The sequence below is a fragment of the Hyaena hyaena genome, unplaced genomic scaffold (assembly GCF_003009895.1).
Source record: "Hyaena hyaena isolate Hyena2069 unplaced genomic scaffold, ASM300989v1 scaffold_3, whole genome shotgun sequence".
Taxonomy (NCBI): domain Eukaryota; kingdom Metazoa; phylum Chordata; class Mammalia; order Carnivora; family Hyaenidae; genus Hyaena; species Hyaena hyaena.
Genome location: NW_024080635.1, coordinates 1,282,575 through 1,306,130, shown reverse-complemented (window position 1 = coordinate 1,306,130; position 23,556 = coordinate 1,282,575). Strand labels below are relative to the sequence as shown.

Below are 23,556 nucleotides of genomic sequence, written 5' to 3'. Positions count from 1 at the left end.
GGAAAAGCAGGGTTCCAGGGGCTCTGAGATCAGACATCCCTTTTGGTGTTAAACTGATGCTGTAGAAGACTATTTGACAACCTGGAAAAAATGAATACAATCTATTATAAAGTAGGGGGAAAAAAAGTAGGCTATGGAGCAGTAAGAGAGCATGTTTTGATTTTTGTATATAAACACACTTACATGGGAAAAAAGACTGTAAATGTTATCACCCAGGCAGCATCAGTGGATAGCTCTGAACAATGGCTGATGGACGATTTTTACTTTGTGTGCCTTGACTGTATTTTCTAAATTTTCTTTTTTTTTTAATGTTTTTTATTTCTTTTTCTTTTTCTTTTTTTAATTTCTGAGAAAGAGAGAAAGAGAGAGAGAGAGACAGCGTGAACAGGGGAGGGTCAGAGAGAGAGGGAGACACAGAATCGGAAGCAGACTCCAGGCTCTGAGCTAGCTGTCAGCACAGAGCCCGACGCTGGGCTCGAACCCATGAACCGTAAGATCATGATCTGAGCCTAAGTTGGATGCTCAACCAACTGAGCCACCCAGGTGCCCCTGTATTTTCTAAATTTTCTATAGTAAGCACGTTATAAGAAACAAATTTACTCAAAGAGGCTCATTTGGTTAAGCTTCTGACTTCAGCTCAGGTCATGATCTCACAGTTTGTGGGTTCGAGCCCCACATTGGGCTCTGTGCTGACAGCTCAGAGCCTGGAGCCTGCTTCAGATTCTGTGTCTCCCTCTCTCTGCCCCTCTCCAACCTGCACTCTGTCTCTTTCTCTCTTTCAAAAATAAATAAACATTAAAAATTTTTTAAAATTTTAATTAAAAAGAAAAAGAAAAAAATTTACTCAGGAAAGCAACATACTTTAAACGAGCAAGGCTTTGGTCAAAAATTCCATTTGTAGGAATTTGCTCTACAGAACACACAGAAACATGAAGAATGATCATATTTTCATAAAAGAAAACTCCAGTTTTGTTTATGCATAAGCAAAAATGCCTGGAAGGACCTGAATCAAACTGCTAACAGCTGTTGATTTCTGGGAGCCAGATGAGAGAGTTTTCTGCTTTATAGTCTTTCATTTATTTGAATTGTTAAACAATGAGCGTAAGTTATTTTGTAATTTTTTAAAAAGGCAAACAATCAAACCGCATTCCTGGTCTTTGCCGGCTCTCTCTGGTTCTCCCTGTGTGGACTCTGGCTGGGGTGGAGGGTGGGACAGTCGGCTCACCCTGAGGGGCTCAGTTTCCATCTCCAAGCATCTTTAGGGAGGAGACTTCTTGGTCCCTAAGATTGCCCCCCAACTTAGAGCTGGGGTGGCTTCATGATTCCAGCTTTGACACTAGCCAGTTCCAGCCAGCAAGCATTTCCTGAGGTCCTCTCTGCACCCAGCGGGCAGAGCGGGGATATGTGATCCCTGCCTCCAGATGTTCGTGGTGGTGGGAGATTGAGTTCTGCTGGGTCTGAAAGCCTGAGATAGCCGCACCTTAAGTGGATGAAGGACGAAGATTTCCACGGGAGGAAAAAGGAGGGCAAGGGCATTCCAGGCAGTGGGATGAGTGTGACAAAAGCAGAAGTGTTAAGGACCAAAATGTGCTTAACACGCTCCATTTGGGATCCTAATATTCTGCAGCCTTTCTCTCCACAGGCAGCCCCTGGAAACGGAAAAGCCATGTCATCACCGACACTCTGTGTCAGGATGTTGGGGACAGGGAGCGAGGCCTGAAGGCTGGGCAAGAACAGCGCCTGCATTGTCTGGGTACACGAGAGTCACCACCACTGCTGGCCGGGTCTGTGCCCACCCAGCGACAGGTGCTCCCATGCTGCCCAAATAGAGGCATAAAAAAGCCCCCTTTTTCTTCCTATCCTTCCTATAAACGTTTGCCTACCTGCTTGGTGTGGGGCCTGAAATCCCATGTCTGGCCACTCTTTCGGGAGTGCCTGTATTAGGAACGCACAGAGGATGGGAAGGGCAGCCGCAGCGCAAACCAGAAGCCAGTTACCCTGAGGAGCACAGGAAGGTGTGTTTGGATGGAGAAGGAAAGGGGTAGAGGAGGATATTTCAGGAGTGTGACCGAAGAAAAGGGAAGGTGAAGGGCATTGTGGGGCAAACTCCACCAGGCAGCGTCGAGCTAGAACCTGAGAGCCGGAGGCGGCCCCATCGGCCAGGGCCACCCATCCCTTTTGCAGAACCAACGAGGAATGAACACTCTTACGGTGGACATGAAGGGGTCTGTCCAGGGTCACATGAGCCAATGTCTACACCAGGTTTCGCAAGGCTCTCCCAGGTCGCGACCCTGCATCCCACACCTGGGAGATTCACACAGGTCCAGCCGGCTCTGCTTTTTCTGGGCCCTTACCTGCATCTCCCTTCTCCCAGTGGCAAGAACAGAGCTGCTGGACCCCAGGACCTCATTCCTGGCTTGTAGATCTGGCAGTTTGTTGAGGGAGGGGCTTCTGCCTGGGGTTTGAGGTAGGCAGAGGAAGCAGGTCTGGCCCCTCAGCCTACAGGGAGTGAGGCAGCAAAAGCCTCTTTCCTGGGAACAAAGATTCCAAAACCTCCAAATCACTGAAGTCCCAGGGCTGACTCTAGTGCCATGGAATCAGGGGACCCCCCAGGGCCATTGCCCCTGATGCCCTCACTTACTTGGAACCCCTTCTGTCTCCAGCAGCTGCCCAGGTGGCTTTGTTCCTACTGTGGCTGATGCTGGCTCCAGACCATGTTGCCAGCAAGGGAGGTACCAGGTGTAGACAGGTACCAACTGGCTTTCCCCTGAAGAAGGGTTATTGGGGTCCAGGCTGACTATCCCTTGTTCTTGGGGAAAAGGACAGAGAAAGGTACTCTGCTCCTGGTGCCTGGGGATGTGGGGGCCCTGGCCACTCCCTTTTTCCTTCTGCTAAGGCTCCAGGTTCCCAAGGGGTGGGAGGAGGCACAAGAATCCACTGGAGGGGAGATTAAAGGTTGTGTGAAAAGAGCCAATAGTTGGGATGCAGGAGGCTGGGTCATACCTGGCTATGGCCCACAGGCTGGTGTCTTCTCATTTGGGTCACAGTTTTCTTCTCTGTAAAGTGATGGGGTTGATGTCAATGGTCTCTCAGCAGCCATCCTGTGATTCTACTGACATGCCCAATTGGGCCGTCTCCATCTCAGAGAGGACTTCCCAACCTTGTGATCCCTTTGTTCTCTCCTCCTCTCTGAGGACCGCAGGCACTGACTCTGGGGGAACCCTCCCCCAGACCTTAGACGTGACCTTAGACGTGAGATCCTTTTCTGAATGCCTCCCTCCTCAGCCCTGCTCCAGCCCCCTTCCAGCTGGTCTTCTGTGCTCCTTCTCCTTGCCTGGGTGGGGGCTTCTCACCTGGCCGCTCTTCCTCTCCTGTGTACTGATTGGGAACAAGGACACCTAGGTTTGGGTCTTGGCTCTGCCAGGTACTGTATGCCTTGAGCTAGAAACAACCCTCTCTGGGCCTCAGGATCCCCCAGGCCCTATCAGCATTCAGACTTGATCACACTCAGGATCACAGTTTTGGGGAACTCAACAGGACCTGGCTTTGCGCCCCTGGTTCCGGCCTCTTGATAGATCCCCCTTGTCATGACATCAGAGTAGGAAGCCCCTAGGCCTCTGGTCCAAAGTGGCAATCCTTCTCATACTTCATCTAATTCCTGCGGTGAGTGGGGGGCATTTTGAAATAGTCAGAAATAGAGTAGAACTGTCAAAATTTGTGAAAGAAGATAAAAGACTGTTCTATTCTGCGCCCAGGGTAAAGATGAAAACAAGCACAAACATACTGTCATTTCATCCAGATGAAAGGAAAAACAAAGGAAAATGAACACATTTCAAAATAAAAGTATCCCTTCCTGCTATATATATATATTTTTTGGAGGTTATGCCTCCTGACTACATCTCTCTTTCTTTCTATCTCTGTTTCTGCTCTGCTTCCCTTCACCCCTTCTTCAGGGGTGGGTCAGGATTCCCAGGGAGACAGAGTAGAATCATGGGTGTCCCAGAGTAAGGAGAAATAACCACTCCCTGGTGGGCAAGGATGATGATTCAGCACCTTGGCCAGCACCCACTACTTCCCTCCCCACCCCCAACCAACCCTACTCCTCTCCAAGCCCCCTTCATTTAAGCCTGTCACTTGGCCCTTTGCAACTGACCTCCTGGTGAAGGGTTTGGGGACGGTGAACAGAGTCAGGACCCAGGCAGGATGAGAGGAAGCCAAGAATGGTGCCCAGGTGTGAGCAGTCAGCCTCCTGGGATGACCTTTCTGGCTGAGCTCTGTGCTGCCAGGAGACCTCATCTCTGTTGTTTTCTGTTCCTGCTACCACCCCAGAGAGAAAGATCCAGAGCAATGGCTTTGTTAGGTTCTGACTAGGACAAAACCCTGTCTTAGACTTACAGAATCCTGGCCAATCAGAGCCAGAACCTTGGCAATCAATTAACTAGATTCTTAGCCCCTCCCCAATAGAGATGGGGAAACTGAGGCCCAGGGAGAGAGAAAAGGACCTGCTTAAGGTCACATAGTGCCTTCTTGAGTCTACTCCTGACCCTGAGAGACACATGGGGCTTGGCTCGAAGTTGAGGCTTGATTCATAATTGCACAAGCGCACAATGGAATGGAGCCAGGGTTAAGGTGCCACTTTGAATCCCGAGGGGGATCAGTTTTGGTGTCCACTCCTTGTCACTAAAGCATTTCCCAGGAGGTCCAGGGAAGACTTTGGCTTTAGCTTTGGATGGGCCTGGGTCTATTTCCAGCTCTTTTAAGTACTGGCTGTGGGTCCCCTGGGAGCTAATGCTTTTCCACTAAACACTGAGATAATGATACCAGCCTCATGGGCTTGTCTTGATATTAGATAAGTGCCAGCACTTTGCCTGCTGACCACAAACTGGGATCCAAACAGTGATACTGTCTTCCTATCAGTTCTCTTCTGCTCTGGGCAAGACCTTCGCTGATTCCTCCTCCCTCCCCGACGCTGGGATGCCTTTACCTCCCCTCTTTGCCTGCCTGTGTTAAATGGGGGATTCCTGGTATCAGCCTGACAACTCCAGATTCCTTCATTCAGGAATTCTTTGGACACTTCATACCTTGGGAGATGCCCTGATTTCCCAGAGTCTCAAGTTGGGTGTGCAAATTAGGTCCCTATAGTTATTCTCAGACACCAGGAAATGGGGAGTAAAGACTGGGAAGTGGCCAGCACTCCTTGGACCTTGTGCTAAGGCTGAGTAGGGGAAGGGTAGAAAGGACTGTGGAGGGGGTGCTTCTCCCCCAGAAGACAGATGCACTGAGCAAAGATGGAGGGATGTGGCTTTGGAGCAGCAGAGGGATTTGAGAGCATGGGGCGGGGTAGGCTGGTTGGGGATACTCTAGTCTCAAAATCACCTCCCCCCAAACTGGCTGCTCTCCATCAACCAATCAGAGACCTCTCCTTCTGCTCCTCCCAATCCCCCCAATCCTTGTTCATGCCCCTCTTTCTAGAACCCCAAGCAATTCAATGACTGGGGTGGTTCCTTCTCTTCTTTCTCTAGCTCCAGGTATAAGTGAAGATCCATCCGGAGCCTCAGGGAGCATCCAGTGTAACCCCCTTCATCTGCAGGGGAGGAGACTGAGGAAAGGGCCTTGAGGGAACAAAATGAGTCAGCACAGAACTAAGACTGGGCTCAGGACTCCTGTTTCCCAGCTGTGCGGGACCCAGGACTTTGCTACTTATAGTGTGCACAGCTCATCTGTCCATATGCAGGGCCCTGGCTGTCAGACTCCTTTCCCACGAGTCAGAGATAGGATGGACCTCCTTCTACACAGCAGACCTGGGGACATTTCTGGTTTAGGTAGTCCCACACTCCACATAAGGCTTAAGGAGGAAGATAGACTCCTTAAGTTCAGGTGCCTTAGGGCCCTGACACTGGAGGCAGCTGGGGTTGGAGGCAGGACCCCCCTAAGTGCACTGCATTTAGCAGCTTACCAATAAATCCTATGAGATGGGTGTTATTATCTCTATTTTCTCTGTGGAAAAACTGAGGTCTAGAGAGGTTAAGCCATTTCTCTAAAGTCACACAGCAGTGGAGCTTGGATTCAAGGCCAGGTTTGTGGAATTCAAGAGACCATGGCACTGTCTCATGAGCTCCCCTCTGCTCCCAAGGCTACCATGACCCCCTCCTCCAGGCAGAATGCCAGTCTTCCCTGTCTAGTAAGTTGTGACATGAGTGCTGGCTTTAGAACTCTGTTCTAATCCAAGTTCCACCACTTACCAGCATGGGGCATGGGACTGTGGGCAAGTCATGTCTTCTCTCTGAACCTCATTTTCCACCTCTGTAAAGTAGGCATAATATTACATGCCAGCCGAAGGTTTGCTTTGTGGATTAGCCATGCTAATACATGAATACTCGCCTGGGACAGAAAAGGTGGCCCTTTGTCAAAATGAATAGAACTGACCACTGATGTTCTGTAACTTTAATACAAATTCATCATAACTCACAAAATGGGCAACATTTAAAATAAAAATACTGCTGGGGGTGGCCCAGCTTCTGGAGGATGAAGGGGTGAGGTGAGATTGAGGATTCCTCCTGTCCAAGGGGGACCCCAGTGGGCAGCAGTTGCGAGGTGGGTGGGATCCCCCAAGTTCAGCTAGTCTGGCTCCTTGAGGATGCGGGTGGTCAGGGACCCCACGAGCTCAGAATCTAGGCTCCAGGACTAGAGAGTGAAGCCAAGGCTTGAGACATTCAGCCAGTCCTGCAGATAGATTCACCTCTTGGGTTCTTGTCCTTGGGCAGGGCCAGGGCCATGAGCAGGACACCTAGAGGCTCTGCTGCTTCAAAGCCAAGATCTGGAGGTGAACTCCAGTGACAGAAACTGTGGATGGGCTTGTTCGACACCCAAACTTCCTTCTGGGCCTTTTTGCAGGTCTGTGGTTGGAAAGAAGAAAACTACATTTCCCAGACACCATTGCAGCCAAAGTTCTGGATCTGATTTATGTTTCCCTAACAGTATCCCTCATGGAGATTTGGATTTGGGAGTTAAACTGAGTGGGAGAGAGGCAGGCCTCAGGACACCCATTTGCTGGCCCGGCCAGTGGCGGAGGGGACACAGTCCTGCGGTCGCAGTAGCTTCCTGACATACTGGCTTCCTGCAGGTGGGAGCAGCGCTTCTGATCGGGATATAGACATGATGAATCCGGTGGCTGGGTCGTTCCTGGAAATTCAGCAGTGAGTCTGCTCCTCCAGCCCTTCCAATGATTTTGCAAATCAGGGACGTGATAATAAATGCTGTCAAATTAAACTAGCTAAAGCAGCTCTTGTTTTCTGCAACAGGATCCTAGCTGAGACAGATGCCAAGCCTGCTGGGAAGTCCCAGCCAACAGCCTGTCCCAGTGCTCGGCTGAGACAACTGCTCCCTGCAGCCTCCCCTCACCCTAAGCCTGGTCACAGAGGCCTGCTTGGACCCTTAGGCAAGCCTCTGGGGACCTCCATCACCCAGTGATGCTTGTCCCGCGGCTGCCTTTAGGCTACCGGGCTCTGCATCAGCCTGGCGTGCCATCATCCTGCTTTTGGACCCGTGGGCTGGAAGGTGGTGGCACAGTCACTGCAACACGTGGGTTCAGTGACCGGGTGCCTCCCACAGTATCATCTCTACCTGCAGGTCAGTGGGAAAAACAGGAACCATAAAGCTCTTGGTCCAGAGGTAGAAGGAGAGGTGGTTCTGAGGAACCCTAGGACCAGCTGCTGCCTATGTCCATGGTGGGCTGGAGTCAAGGGTAAAATGGCCATGGCAGGGTGCTGGGCAAGAAGAGGGTTTTATGTATCTTTCAGGCTGCCGACTGCAGGCAACCCTCTTGACACATCCTGAGGTCAGGGCATGTGGACAGCAGGGAGACAGGGGGAAGGTCCCCCTGCCCCTGCGAGGATGGGGATGAGGGCTGGGCAGGGGCTGCCCTGAGGAGAAGCCATGTCACATCCTGGGACCAAAGCCGCCTCCCCGTCAAGGTCAGAACTACAGGACATCGATGCTGATCGAGTTTAGGAACCATGGAGCACGACTGCCAATACACAGACAGGGAAACGGAAGCTGAAGGGTAAACAACCGGCCTGAGACCTCATGGGGTGGGGTAGAGGGGCTGCACTGGACCGGAGTCCAGCCCTCTGCCCCCTGGGCAGAGCCCTTGCTGGTGGCCATGGCCCAGGCGGTCCCTGTGGGCTCCCTGCGCCGTCCTAGATGCGGACAGTGTTGATCCTCAACGGCTGCACATTCTTGCCATTGGCGTGGCTCTGCCCGGGGCTGAAGTAGGAGCAGAGCTTGCCCGGGAACTTCTCGCGGAACGTGTAGAGCCAGGACATGTCGTCGGCGTTGTAGAAGATGAGCAGGCCTTGGTCGTAGTCCAGGAACACGCCCACCTTGTCGAGCTTGTCGCGGACGTTGAGCCGCGTCCAGGGCTCTGTGCAGGCGCTGTACTGGTTGCCGTCGTGCATGACGATGCAGTAGAAGCCACGGCTGGGCTGGATCTGGATGCTGCCCTTGCGGCTGGCCGCCTCGTGGGCCAGCCCGATCACCCACTGGGTCTTCTCCGCCACTACCACTTCCCAGTAGTGGACGCCGCTGCTGAAGGCCTCAGAGCCCAGCACCGACACCTCCACGTCGAAGCGCTTTGGCGAGTCCTGCAGCGGCTGTGGGTGCAGGTTGCCATAGGCCACGATGGTGCAGTCGTCGGACAGGATCAGGCGCTGGTGGGCAGTGCCCGGGTCCAGTGTCAGGGCAGCGGGCACTGCAGGGGGCGGAGGAGGGAGAGAAGATAAGTGGAGAGAAGGTTGTGGATCCACTCTGTGGTGCCTCCCTGAGGACCGGGTTCTGGTTGGTCCCCAGGAGGCTGTGTCATGCCGAAGGCACGTGATGCCTGCCCTCTCTGATCCTCAGCTTCCTCCTCTATAAAATGGAAGGGTGATGATAGCTGAAGTCCTTCCAGATTTAAGCCTGGCTGCACAGGAGCAGAAGCTGGGGCTGCTTGGTCGCTGCCAAGGCCTGGGGCAAGGACATAGTGGGCACCCCACAAAAGTTTGTTGAGTAAACCATAATGAAATCCAGAATTAGGGAACTTCAGAACTGAGAGAGCGTAAAGATTATGCAGGTGCCGGCAACACCCTGGGGCTGGGGGATAAGGAGATCTGTGGGGGGGGGGGCGGTTCTCAATAGGTGGGATCCTTGCATCTAAACGCCCTGAATGAAATGCACAGGGAAGTCCCAGGACCCCTTCGCCACCCATAAATTTTCACATGCTCAAACAGACAATCATGTGGATGAAGATTATTTTTTTACTATTGTTTTAAATGTTTATTTCCAAGAGATAGAGTGTGAGTAGGGGAGGGGCAGAGAGAGAAGGAGACACAGAATTTGAAGCAGGCTCCAGGCTCCGAGTTGTCAGCACAGAGCCTGATGCGAGGCTCGAACCCACAAACCGTGAGATCATGACCTGGGCCGAAGTCAGATACTCAACCGACTGAGACACCCCGGCGCCCCCAAAATCATTTTTATAATGGCCTAAAATTACAACTTAATTCCCTTTTGTGTATAAACAGGAAATTATTTTTCAAATTTTTTTGTTTATTTTTCGAGAGAGAGAGAGAGAACATGAGCAGGGGAGGGGCAGAGAAAGGTGGAGACACAGAATCCAAGGCAGGCTTCAGGCTCCGAGCTGTCAGCACAGAGCCCTATGGGGGATCTGAACTCACAAGCCATGAAATCATGACCTGAACTGAAGTCAGATGTTTAACCAACTGAGCCACCCAGGTGCCCCAGGAAATGATTTTTTGTACAGTGTTAATAGACTGAGTATTTTATTTTATTTTATTTTTTATATTTTTATTTATTTCTAGGAGAGAGAGAGAGACAGCATGAGCAGGGGAGGGTCAGAGAGAGAGGGAGACACAGACTCCAAAATAGGCTCCAGGCTCTGAGCTGGCAGTCAGCACAGAGCCCGATGCGGGGCTCAAACCCACAAACCATGAGATCATGACCTAAGCGAAAGTCGGACGCTTAACCGACTAAGCCACCCAGACGCCCCTAGACTGAGTATTTTAGAACACCACTACCATGTAAACTGAGGGGAGACTGAACTCGTTTTCTTTGGAATTTCACTGAGAATTGTTCACTTCTCAGGAAAATATAAGTCTGAGAAAAATGCCACTGACTCATACAATGTACCTGTTTCGGACCATATTTGAGGGACAATGGTGTTTTATTTATGGTGTGCACACCTGACTACTTCATTATGTTTTCCACTGTGGCTGTAAGCATCTACAGATGGACATACACAATATTTTATTATAAATCATTTCCTCTTATTTTTCCTTTATATTATCATCAGAGTATGATATATACACCTGTATATATAAAATTTTTCAAGTTTATACACATAGTGAAGTTGTGGAAAGGTTATATTATACCTTTGAGACATTAAAAGTATTTGTTATGAAATGGAGGTGACAGGTCTGAAAAAGCTGAAAATCATGGATTCTAGGCCAACTCTTCCACTTGACAGATGGGAAAAGTGAGACCCAGAGAGGAAAGGTGACTAAACTCAGGTCACCCAGCACCCAACGGCAGAGGGAGAATTAAGCAAGGCCATGGGCAATCCAGCCCCAGCCCTACCTGTCACACATCACCCCCATTCACCTCAGCCCCCAAACCTTCACCCAGATGCTCCTCCACTGCCTCTTCCCTGCTGGTTGTAATCACCCCTGCATGAGGCTCCACTCCAGGGCCCAACCTCTGAGAAGCCCTTCTAGTTGCCCAGCAAACGTTCTCACTTTCTTCTGAAATTCCTTAACTTTGTGTTCTCTCCTGATTATATAAGGGGTGTAGTCTACTGTGCCCACATCTTACACCCATTTGCACCAGGAGGGGAAGGGCTGTGTCCCATCCAAACGGGCTGTCCCTTGTGTGCCCAGTGCCCAGCACAGAGCCAGGCATGGTGAGGGTTTCCAGAAAAGCTCACGCAATTAAACTGGCCCTTGTTTGCTCTTCGGCAAGGGCACAGGCTGGGCCATCCTGCTTTGGGCTGGCCACACTGGCTTAGCAGGTCTGGCTCTCAGTGTCTCATGAACTCTCATGTCAAGGGTTCTGTTTACTCTGTCCTCCGTGACGGAGCTGATGCCTGGCCAGAAGTAGCCTTCCTGAGCCTGGATGACCATTTCTTTTTTTTTTTTTTTTTTTTTTTTTTTTTTTTTTTTTTTTTTTTTTTTTTTTTTTTTTTTTTTTTTTTTTTTAATTTTTTTAATGTTTTATTTATTTCTAGGAGAGAGAGAGACAGCGTGAGCAGGGGAGGGTCAGAGAGAGAGGGAGTCACAGACTGAAACAGGCTCCAGGCTCTGAGCTGGCAGTCAGCACAGAGCCCGACGCGGGGCTCGAACCCACGAACTGCGAGATCATGACCTAAGCGAAAGTCGGACGCTTAACCGACTAAGCCACCCAGGCGCCCCTGGATGACCATTTCTAGGCCAGAGCAAGACAGAGGCGGAGAAGGGTGAGGAAAAGAGCCCTGCCCCCAGTACCTAGGAGCGAAGGCTTTCTTCATCCCGTTCTCTGGTGCTCTCCTTATCTGGTGAAGCAGGAGCAAGATTACACTTGGCTGGAGCCTTACCCCTACTTCTAGCACCGCCATCGGCTGCATGCATGCACAGAAATAAAATGCCTCAGTGGTGCCAACTGTCACCAACAGGGAGCAACAGCCAGTTTCTGAACTGTGCTCCTGTTCACATAGCCACTAACAAAGCTGACCGTTGACTCTATCAAGCTCCTTCCACGAGCTCTGTTAGGAGTCAACGTAGTTTTGCATTTCACATTCTCCTTTCCTGTTCTTCCAACTCAGAGGGATGCATGGAAACAATTAGCCCTGTGAATAGAGGGGTCAATGGAATCACAATTCTCTATCCAGGGACATGGAAGAGGGGGAGCCATGAGAAGGAAGACACTGGATCAGTGGACACGTGTTTTACCCCGTGGTTGGAGCAGTCACAGAGCAGCCTGTCAGAACCAGAAGCTCCTGCCACATGGAATGTAGGAATTCCCACAGTGGGGTCAGGAGGTGAGAGGTGGAGGGAGGTGTAGGAAGTGTGTGTGAAGGGGAGGCAAGGGAAAGAAGAGGAATCTAATTAGACACAGATGGGCCACTCCTCCCGGCTGTGGAATGCGGGTCATACTCAGGCGTCTACAGCAGAGGGGTTAGAGCACATACAAAGCCAAGGCGTGGACAGCGGCAGTTCTTCGTGCCACGCGGGAGCCTGTGGTGCTCAGGATGATCGAGGCGGTCACCAAGGGTCAGAAACTGCAGCTCAGGGCAGGGCAGTGGGGCGGGGAAGGCGCGGAGCCACTGGCGCAGCAGATGGAGGGCTCAGCCCCAGACTCTTAAGCCTAATGTGGGGCAACGTGGGCCATTTCCAGTGCCACCGATGAGTGGGGAGGGCGCTCAAGGAGGCAGCCAAGTGGGCTCTCAGTGGCTCTGAGACTGGGCCCACAGAGATGAGCCTGCAGGACAGGCGAAATCCGCACAGCGCAGAGCGCCAGCTCCCTGGGTGTGGAGCCCCAGCGCTTAGAAGCCCAGGGAATGGGTGAGGGCAGGGTCCGCCACTCATTGGGTAGACCTAGGGGCGGGGCCTGTTGTTCATTGGGCAGCGCATGCAGTGGAGGTGGGACTAGGGGGGTGGGGCCTGGGATTCTTATTAGGCATAGGGCGTGGCCTGTTTCTCAGGTTTTTTACAGCCCAAAGGACAGGCTGGGGTCCACACCCAGGGTCTGCCGGCTCATCATAAGCCAAGGTTCTGTCTTCCAGGCCTCCTTCCCACCCTCCCTGAGGCTAGAGCTGGCAGGTGTAACAGGCTTCAGACCAGAGAGAGACCTAGAAGGGGGCAGAGCAACACCTTTTCCCACTCTGGGACCTCAGACCCTGGGTGGGGACTGGCAATTCCTCCACCCATCTTTTATCCTTGGGAAAAATGCCAGACCTCATCAAAACAAACCAGTCCCCGGAGGTTCACTATAGTACGGGTCAGAGCTTTTTTCTAAGTCCTGACACACTGTTTTATAAAAACAAAAAGTAGGTGTTGAAGCAGCCCATTTAAGCTTCTCTGAGACCTCGAGGTCAAAGGCCTAGAGGGAGGACATGGACTGTGGAGGCCCCAGGAAATGTCTTCTGGCCATCTTCCACCACACATCACCCGGCCCAAGCAGCAGAGAAACCCCCTAGTCCAGCACTGTCACTTGGCAACAGGTGGCTGGTTCCTCTTTGTCCTCAAGGACAGTGGCTTGACCCTTCAGAAGCCTGACAGAACAGGAGATGGTGCCAGCTCTTTCCTCTGGCCAGGCCCTTACATAATCTGCTGCCCCGCTTCTTCCCTCTTCAGCCCCCGGTGCTCCACACTGGCATTCAAGAAACATGTTCACACCCCCAGCGCATGGGAACACCACGGCAGCCCCAGGAGCTGGGGTGTTCCCCATCCCATTTTCCAGAAGAGGAAACTGAGGCTCCAAGGAGACTTCTCTGAGAAGTGACCTGCCTGGGTTGCCATGTGGGGTGGAAGTAGAGTTGGAACTTGAGCTAAAGCCTTGTCACACCATGTTCTTTCCTCTGTGTGGCTCCAGAAAGCCTGCTCAGCAAGACTGAGGAACCATCCGATGAGTCATTATAATAATGATAAACAAGTATCAAGTACTTACTAAGGTCCAAGATTATTATCGCAAATAGATCATTTTACTTCACTCTTAGGCTGGGAGATAAATCACATCTTCCCCATCCCTGTTTTACAGAGGAAAAAACTGGCTCAGAGAGGGCACCTGATTTGCCCTAGGCTACACAGCTAGGCAGCGAACCTGCTGGAACCCAAATGGATTCAGGTGAGCAGGGGGAGGGGCGAGCCGCCCAAGAAAAGCAGGTGGTAGAAGCAAAGAAGGCAATGTCTGGTGTCCTCGGAGACACGACAGGAGACAGGTGGCCACCTGGTCTGGCTGGGGAGGGAGTCTGTGCTTGCGGGCTGCAACAATCAGGCCAGGCAGTTGGAGGAGGGTTTCCAATATCAGCTGAAGGGAGGGGACAGGGGGTGGGTGGTGGTAGAGAGTGGAGGTTCCAAAGCAAGGGGAGTGACAGGTGCTAAATGGAGTTCTCAGGTGACCCAATAGGAAGCCCGAACTCAAGGCAGGGGAGGCAGGAAGCTGCTAGAATCCATGGGCTCGTTCCCTGGGGGCGCCTGCCCCTCCCATCTGGACATAAAGGGCCTTGGTGCTGGCAGAGGAGCCAGAGTGACTTCACAGGCCCTACAGACAAAGGAAGGGGCCTGGCTAACCAGGTCACTGTTCTCTGAACTCCCCAGGGACCGCTGGCCTTGGCAGGCTGTTCGGGGCACAGACTACTGCTCCTTCAGTCCCTCTTCCATGCACAGTTTTCTCTGGGCCAGTGGTTCTCGACTGGGGTGATTTGCCTCACAGGGGTCATTGGACAACGTCTGGAGACATTTTTGGTTGGCAGAACTGGGGAGGGGCGCATCCCGTTGGGGAGATACCAGGATTGTGGCTGAACATCCTACCATGCACAGGACAGCCCCCGAAACAAGGAGTTATCCACCCCCGACTGTCAGCAGTGCTGCTGCTGAGAAACCCTGCTCGGAGAAACATCCAGCAAGTTCCCACATCCATTCGCTCACTTGTGAGGCAGTTGGGAAGGGGCTAACATCCCTATTTCACAGAGGAGGAAACTGAGGCTCAGAGGAGAAAGTGACTGGTTCAAGGATGTGTGGCAAGTTCCATTCAAAAACACTTATTGAGGGGCACCTGGGTGGCTTAGTCGGTTAAGCATCCAACTTCAGCTCAGGTCATGATCTCACGGTTGGTGGGTTCGAGCCCCATGTCAGGCTCTGTGCTGACAGCTCAGAGGCTGGAGCTTCCTTCAGATTCCATGTCTCCCTCTCTTGCTCTCTCTACCCGTCTCCCACTTGTGCTCTGTCTCTCTCTCTCAAAAATAAATAAACATTAAAAAACATTTAAAAACCTTATTGAGTACCTACTTTATGGTACTATTCTAGTAGCAGAACTGAGAATCGGATTCATTCATTTCTTAACTGACTGAGCCACCCAGGCACCCCCATTCATTTCTTTCTTTACTTATCCACAAACGTTTACTGTGCTGGCTGCGAGGGATCTACAGTGATGAATTAGACCCAGGCCTGACCCCTCTGACCTCATGGTCTAGTGAGACACACAGCTACACACACATTGACAAAGGAGTGTCAATGTGAAAGTGCAAAAAAAGTGCAGGGCTACCTGAAGAAATCCAGGAAAGCTTCTCAGAGGAGGTGTTTATAAACTAAGACATGAAGAGGAGTGGGAGTTAGTCACCAAAGCCTGAGGTTTGTGTACAGGGTTCCAGGCAAAGGGAGCAGCATATGTGAAAGCGGAGGAGAGAGAATACAGCTCATTTAAGACCTGAAGATGGTTCCGTGTGGCTGAGTATGATGTGAAGGTGAGAATGAGAGAATGGCAGGGCCCAGGTCTTATAGAGCCTTGACTGTCAGGCTGAGGTGCCCAGATTGCCTCTCTGAGCTATGACAAGAACACAACAGGTAGCAGCTGAGACAAATAGAGCGCCTGAGACCATCTGCCAGAGAGAGGGGCTTCCCTGGGTCAACAGTGGGGATGTGCTTCTTGCCTCCTTGAGTTACGCTGCTTCACACACGTGTGGCCTCATCCCGCTGGCTCCCAGTGTAGAGGTCCACATCTAGGGGCACCCAGAGGCTAGGGGGACCCCAAGAGGAGAGCCCAGAGTCCTACCCAGTCTGCTGGAAAATGGGCTCATCCCCAAACTAGGCACAGATCCACAGGTAAGAGCACTGGGAGTGGGGCGCCGGAGTGGCATTAAGCGTCCGACTTGGGCTCAGGTCATGATCTCGCGGTGCGGGAGTTCGAGCCCCGCGTAGGGCTCTGTGCTGACAGCTCAGAGCCTGGAGCCTGCTTCGTATTCTGCGTCTCCCTCTCTCTCTGCCCCTCCCCTGCTCACACTCTTTCTCTCTCTCAAAAATAAATAAATACATATTTTCTAAAATTAATTTTAAAAAAAGAGAGAACCAGGAGCTGTCCCTTCACCCCTGGGAAATCGGTATTGATACATCAAATATGGCCTTCAGTCACCTACAGGGGACCCCCATTCTCTGTCCAGCATTCGCGCGCTCAGTGGTGCCTTCAGCCTCCCTCCATCCCTTCCTGGAAGGCCCAATCCTGAACATCCTGGGATCATTCATGCCCCTGCCCTCCCCCACTGCCTTTGCCCATGTAGCTCCCCACACCGGGGACAGTCCGGAGGCACAGCCAGGCCCCAGCCCTTCCCAAGCAGCAAAGCCACCAGCCTTCAGCGCCTGGTTCAAATGCCATCCGTTCAGTGCTTCTCCTGGCCCCTCCCCTACCCCATCCAGAGCCTCCTGTTGTCTGTCCCCATCCCCTGGGGCTTCCCAGCACTGTGTACGTCCCTCATAGCTTGTCCCATGGGGCCGTCAGGGGCTGTTTGTCCATCTGTTTCTCCTGGCCCCTGAAAATGCCTTGGGGGACCTTCCATGCTTGTAGATCAAAAAGAATGAATCCAGACACGTGGAAGGAGCTCTGAGTGCCGCATGGCCATGGGCAATCAGCGAGCCTCGCGGAGCCTCAGTCTCCCCAGCAGCCTTCCTGGGTGAGTTAGTGTGAGGCCTGAGAATGCCTGCTTGGCTGAGTAGGTAAGGGCACAGGCTCTGGGGCCTGACAGATCTGAGTTTAAATCCTGGCTGTCCCATTTACAGGCTGTGACCATGGACAATTTCCTAACAGCTCTGTGCCTGCTTTCTCATCTGAAAAAATGAGTATAATAATAGTGCCGACCTCTTAGGGAGGGTTCCCCTTTATAGCCTTGTCTCGCCTCTAAAGAACACGGTGTCTTTGTAGGTTGTATGATTTCGGGTCCCAGGGTCTATGGAACCTGCTAGAAACCTGTTCAGACCTTCTCCACTCTGAGCAAACCTCCCATTACCTCCTCTCACCCATCATCATCTCAGCTGATGACCTTGCTTCCTAGCTCGCTGGAAAAGGGGAGGCTGTGGGAAGAGAGTTCTCTCAAGCTCCCACCACTGCCCATTCATGCTCCCTCCTCCGGGCTCCCGAAGATGAACTGTCTAGGCTCTCAGAAGAGGCAGCAGCAGACCCGACTCCTGGCTGTCCCTCCAGCAACTCTCTCTGGCCTGCATCCTCAGGTTTGCCGCAGGTCTTTCTCATCTTCCACAGATGGGATGTTACTTCCTCCACCTTCAACAGCCTCTACTGCATTCTCGCTCCTTCCCTTAAATAGAACTCCTTGAAAGCACTGTCTCTACTCGCTCACCTCCCATTCTCTCTTTCATTAATTTTTAGAGAGAAGGAGTGCAGTGCAAGCAAGCATGAGTGGGGGAGGGGCAGAGAGAGAGAGCGAGCGAGAGAGAGAGAGAGAGAGAGAGAGAGAGAGAATTCCAAATTCCAAGCAGGCTCCATGCTCAGCCTGGAGCCCAATGCGAGGCTTGATCCCATGACCCTGGAATCATGACCTGAGCCGAAATCAAGTTGGACGCTCAACTAACGGAGCCACCCACATGCCCCATGTCCCATTTTCTCTTGGACAGCTTCCTCTCTGGCTTACGCCCCTGTGGCTCCACTAAAGCTCTGGTCACCGAAGCCCTCCATGTTGCTGGAGAGCAGTCCGTTCCGGGTCCTCTCGCTTGGCTTAGCGGTCTTTGTTGCCATGAGCCACTCTCTACTTGGCTCCCAGGACATACCCAGGTTTCCCTCCCACTTCTCTGGCTGCTCCTTCCTGGTCCCCTTGGTTGGGTCCCCCTCCTGTCCCTAAATTCTAGGAGTGCCCCAGGGCTCCAAAGTTTAGAGTGACACCATCTCTCTTCTCTCTACTCTCATTTTCTAGGTGATCTCATTAAATACTGTCCACATGCTGCCGACACCGGTCCTGACCTTTGTCCTGTACTGCACTGTCACCCCAGATGACTTCTCTACACCGGCGCTTGGACATCTAATCAGTACTGCAGACCTCACACGCTCACGGCTCTGTCCGTTCAGGCACCTCGGCCCAAATCCTTGTAGTCTCGTTGTTTTCTTCTTTCTCTACCACCCAAGATCCCATTCACTAGGAAATCCTGGTGGCTCTCCCTTCGAAGTATATCTTAAATCTGATCACTTCTTTCTACCCCCACTGCCATTACCCTGCTCCAAGCCACCATCACCTTGCCTGGAGTATTGTGGTAGCCTCCTACCCAGTTTCCCAGCCTCCACCCTTCACCCCCTTCAGTCTGTTCCCCATCCAGCAGCGAGAGGGAGCCTCTAGGAACTTCAGCTCATGTCACTGCATGTCCCCAAACCTTCCAATGGCTCCCATCTCACTCAGCGTGAAATCTGAAGTTCTCACCCTGGCCCTTACTGTCTGGCCACTGCTACCTCCCTGACCTCCTCACCTCTACTCTCTTCCACTCTAGCCACACTACTCTTCTCACTATTCCTTGAACACGTCAGGCTTGCTCCTGCCTCAGGGCCTTTGTACTTGCTCTTCCCACTGTCAGGAACAGTCTTCCCTCAGAAACCTGCATGAATCACTCTCCTTCTTCCTTCAGGCCTTTACTTCTTTTTTAAAAAAATACTTATTTATTTTTGAGAGAGAGAGAGAGAGAGAAAGAATGAGCAGGGGAGGGGCAGAGAGAGAGAGAGGGAGAGAGAGAATCCCAAGCAGACTCCGCACTCTCAGTGCAGAGCTCAATGTGGGACTCAGCTCCACGAACTGTGAGATCATGACCTGAGATGAAATCAAGAGTCAGAAGCCCAACTGACTGAGCCTCCCAGGCGCCCCCCAGGCCTTTACTTCTCTGCCTCCTTCTCGGTGAGGTCTTCTAACTGGGTCCTCCACCTAATATCTCTATCCTACCTCAACATCCCCTAGCTCCCTTCCTTATCTTTTATCCTTATCTAGTGAACTATGGATTTTACCTATTTACTTTTATTTTCTCACTCCTTATGATGTAAGATCCATGAAGGCAGGGACCTTTTGCCTGTGTTGCTCACTGCTACATCTCCAACACTTAGAATAGCACCTGGTGCGAAGTCGGAGGGTTGATATGTATGGGATGGATGACTGAGCTGTCCAAGGCCTCAGTCTCTCCATCTGGAGAATGGATATACTAATGGAACTGACCTCATGGCTGTATGAGGACTCACTGAGCTGAGTGAGTGTGCAGGTGCCCAGCACAAGCCTTGGAACACAGTGGGTGCTCAGCAAGAAAGCCTTCTCATCCTTCTGTCCTGCCCCCGGGCCGTGTTTAGAGTGGGCAGCTGGGCTGGGAGGTACCCCCTTAGCTCCTCCCCAGGAAAACCCTTGCCTCTTCCTGGGCCCTCCTGGGAACTGGCAGGAAGGGCCTTACCTGGGTGAATGTCCTGGAACAAAGACTTCCAGATGGTGTACTGCAGGGGGCCTGTGTACTTGGAGGTCGGGAAGTCTTCGTAAGTCAGATTGGTCTCGTGGATTTTCCCTTTAAGCCTGGAAGGAAAGCGGGAGAAGCAAGGTTGCACCCTCAGGGCAGCTGACAGAGGGCAAGGCCGTGTATGTGATGTCTGCCGCCCCAGAGTCCAGGGCCTGCTTGTGCCACTTCCTAGCCTCAGTTTCCTTATCTTTAAAATGGGTGCAATGATAGCACCTGCCATCTAGGCTTGTGGTGAGGGTTACATGGCAAAACATATGCACAGTGCTTCCCACTGTGCTTGGCTCGTGGTCAACACCGAATGCATGATGCTAGCTCTCAGGATTGACCGTCAACAGACCAATGATTAAGTGTTAGTATTTCTAAAGGCGGCGATCAGACAAGACAGACCCGCAGTTGAATCCCGGCTCTGCCATATACTAGATGAGGGGTCTCGGTCAACTGATGTAGCTTCTCTGTGCCTGTTTCTACATGTGTGAAATGGGGATGACAGCAGCAACTACCTCCAAGGGAGCGAATAGGATTATAATAATATAAATATTATTTATTATCTATAATATCAATGTTATAAAGACTATAATATATACTTGTAATGTAATATTTATTAAATAATAGTGTATTATAAGTAATATTCTGTGATTCTACTGATTAGGTATAAAATAATATATGTAATTATAATATTAAGCCTTGGGCCAGGCTCTGGCACATAGCCAACGCCCCATAGCTGTCTGATGAAGATGTGAATGAATGAATTCCCCGCTAACGGCCCCGTCTGCCTCTAGTCCCACCTCCCCACACAGGCTGGGGACGGGGTGCCTGTCTGGGGAAGGCAGCCAGTGGCGGGCACTTACCGCTCGGACAGCGAGGCCACCCCGGCCAGGAAGGTGTGCCGGTCGGTTTCGGCCAGCCGCTCCTGCAGGATCTGGGCCCCCTCCTGCACCTTGCGCAGCTGCTGGCTGTAACGCTGGACTTTCTGCTCAATGTCGGTTAGCGTGCGGGCCGTGTCCGCCTCTAGCTCCTCCAGCATGGCCTTCTGCCGCTCGCGCAGTAGCCGGTGCAGCCGCTCGAAGGCCTCGCCGATGGTGGTCCGCAGGCTTTTGGTGGAAGACTGGGGGGACAGTCATCAGGGGTCAGGCCAGGGGGAACAGATGGGGTGACCCCTGGGAGAGAGGAGGGAACCGAGAGCCTTGACATGGTGAGAGGTGGTAATGTCACCTGTTAAAGCGCGGCGGCATGCCGGGCTGGCATGGCCAGGGACGGCACACTCTTCCAAGTGTCCGTTAGGATATTCATGAAATGCTCTGGGTGAGATACTGAGGCTTGAACTAGAGGAGCAGCAGAGGGGCTGTGGGCTTGAAAGACATTTGGGGGCAGTGCCTTTAGCTCTGGTGACTGACAGGCTGGCTGTAGGGGTACAGGAAAGAAAGGTGTGAGGATGGTCCTCAGGTTTCTGGTGTGGGGGTGAGAGGGACAGGTAAGCTGGGGGAGAAGGGGGGCAGGAAAAGATGCTGAGTTCAGTCCAGGATACAGTGAGGTCTTTATTTTTTAAAAAATCACTCAGGGGTGCCTGGTTGGCTTAATCAATAAAGCATAGGACTCTTGATCTCAGGGTCGTGAGTTCAAGCCCCACGTTGGGCATGGAGCCTTAAAAAAATAGGGGTGCCTGGATGGCTCAGTTGGTTAAGCATCCGGCTTCAGCTCAGGTCATGATCTCACCACTCATGGTTTCGAGCCCCGCGTTGGGCTCTGTGCTGACAGCTCAGAGCCTGGAGCCTGCTTCAGATTCTGTGTCTCCCTCTCTCTCTCTGCCCCTCCCCCACTTGCATTCTCTCTCTCTCTCTCAAAAATGAATAAATGTTTAAAAAATTTTCTAAATAAAATAAAATAAAAAAAATAATAAACAATAAAATTTAAAATTAAAAAAAATCATGCATGGGGTTCAAGCAAAGATGACAAGGAGATTACAGATGGCAGAGAGCTTTATAAACCGCAACGTGCCGGGCAAACCTTGGTGGTCACTGGCCCTTGAGCCGCCCTCGCTGAGAAACAAGAGCTGGAGGTTAAAGCCACGATCACCGATCACCGGAGGCAAGACTGGGCTTGCACATTTCTCTGTTCCCTCGGGCACTGGCGGGTCCGGGAGGGGCCTGGGTGGTCAAGAGCACAGGCTTCGGTACCTCACAGCCTGGGTGAGAATCCCAGCTCTGAGTCTCTAGCTGTGGAAACCTCAGCTGCCTAATGTCTCTGAGCCTGTTTTCTTCTCTGTGAAAGGGGTAACACAACCACATCGCAGGGTTCTGGTGAAGATCAAGGGGGGCTTTTCACAAAACGCGTGCCGTTGTTCGAAGTGCAGAAGAAGAGCCTGGTTATTAAAGGGGATCAAGTCTAACGGGCACATCCTAAAAGTCTTCACTGAGAGATGGCTTCTGAGCTGGGGCCTGAAGGAAGGGGCAGGATGTCCACTGGGGGTGCGGGGAATAGCCGGAGTCAGGACATCCCGGGCTGCAGAAGCGTGGCCAGGCGGCAGCAGCGTGTGGGACCTGCCTCTGCAATTTTACTTTGTGGGATTCTGGCTGGGAGTTCACAGAGTCAGAGACCCCCGCTGTGTTCAGTGCCCAGGGCTCTGCGGGAGGTTCAACAAAGGCTCAATTAGGGCCAGTTCCCTCCTGTCTCGGCAGCAGGAAGAAGCACTGGCAGTGGGCCAGCCTCCCCGCGCATGCCCACCCAGAGCGCCAGGCAGACAAAGGGGGCGGGGGAGAAGCTGGGGATGAACAGCCAGGCTGCTTGTGCCTCCCTGAGCCCCTTCCTGAACCCTGAGACTTCTGTGTGGGTCACAGAGGGGACGATGGAGCCTGCCCTTCCTGCATCGTCTGCTGCTGCCCTGCAAAGACCCCCCTCTCCCCCAGATCCCACAACCACCCCTTCTGGCTCCTTCTCAACCCCTCTGTGGCAGTGTTTGGTGCTCCGGCCACACTCCACTGGCTGCAGGTTCTGGTTTGCCTCCCACCTCCCTCTGGGCCGGCCCCTTCCATTCTCACCAAAGTGCCCTCCTTCATGTTCAACCCCACGGCTTTGAGGATGGCTCCCACGTCCTTACCCGCGGGCTTGAGTGTCTCCTGAGCACCACGTTCACCTTTCCACCTGCCTCAACTATACAGGCCATCCAACACTCTCCGTCCGCAAGTCGCCTCTGTGTCTTGGGCAACAAATTCACTGCCAGAGTGATCCTTCTAATGTGCAAAGTGGGCCAAAGCCAATGCTGTGGTTAGGAATATTTCTTGGCTCCTTGATAACTAGTAAAACACTCAATTCCTTAGCCTGGCATTCAGAGTCCTCAATCTGACCCCAGCTTATCTCTCTAGTGCCACTGCATTGTAATTACACCTGCCTAGAATGGGCCCCACCCCCAACAAACTCTTTATTCAACAGGCAGACCCCTACTCACCCTGCAACACCCAGCTGCAGAGCTACCTCCTCAGCGACACCCTCCCTAACTTTTTCAGGCGGTTAAATAGTTAAAGGTCCCCAGAGCATTGTGTAAATATTCCTAATACACAGTCTCACATTTTATGTGGCCCCAGCTAGTGGATGAACCCCCTGGGGGGTAGGAACGACATCTCAGCCTTGAGCTTCCCATGCCCATCCCAGGGCCTGGCACAAGGCTGGCAGTCAGAACCTGCTGGAGAGGTGAGGAGGGAAGAGTCTTGCCAACAGCTGCTCTGCAGAGGAGAGTGCAGCCTCCGTCTTCTTTTTAGGATGGGGTCTAGTGTATCCAGGACAAAAGAAAATGGGTAGGAAAAGGGGGAGGGGCAGGGAGAGGGCAGCCCAAAAGCGGACCATTGGACAGCCAGCCACCACACGTGCTTCAATGTCCCTGAAAGGTCCTCTCAACCTACCTGTCTTACTGACCACAAAGCCATAGATCTTGCTGAGGACATCCCAGCACGAGGCTGGAATAGGCACTGGGCTCTGACAAAACTGGGCGGTAAGCTGCCAATTAGCCCCTTACTAGCTGTGGTGACTTAGGCTCGTTCCTCAACCTTTCTATGCCTCAGTTTCC

General features: G+C 52.2%; 1 protein-coding gene across 3 annotated transcripts in view; it reads right to left on the bottom strand.

Moving 5' to 3' along the window:
* Positions 1-6,429: 6,429 nt before the first annotated feature.
* Positions 6,430-23,556, bottom strand: part of TRIM62 (tripartite motif containing 62) — a 33,012-nt gene continuing 15,885 nt past the window's right edge. For all 3 annotated transcript variants that reach the window (XM_039230084.1, XM_039230093.1, XM_039230097.1), the window contains 3 exons: positions 20,348-20,604; positions 19,440-19,555; positions 6,430-8,749 (listed from right to left, as the gene is read on the bottom strand). In XM_039230084.1, the coding sequence (XP_039086015.1) occupies positions 8,199-8,749; positions 19,440-19,555; positions 20,348-20,604 (924 nt within the window). In that variant the 3' untranslated portion in view covers positions 6,430-8,198. The remainder of the gene's footprint in view (positions 8,750-19,439; positions 19,556-20,347; positions 20,605-23,556) is intronic.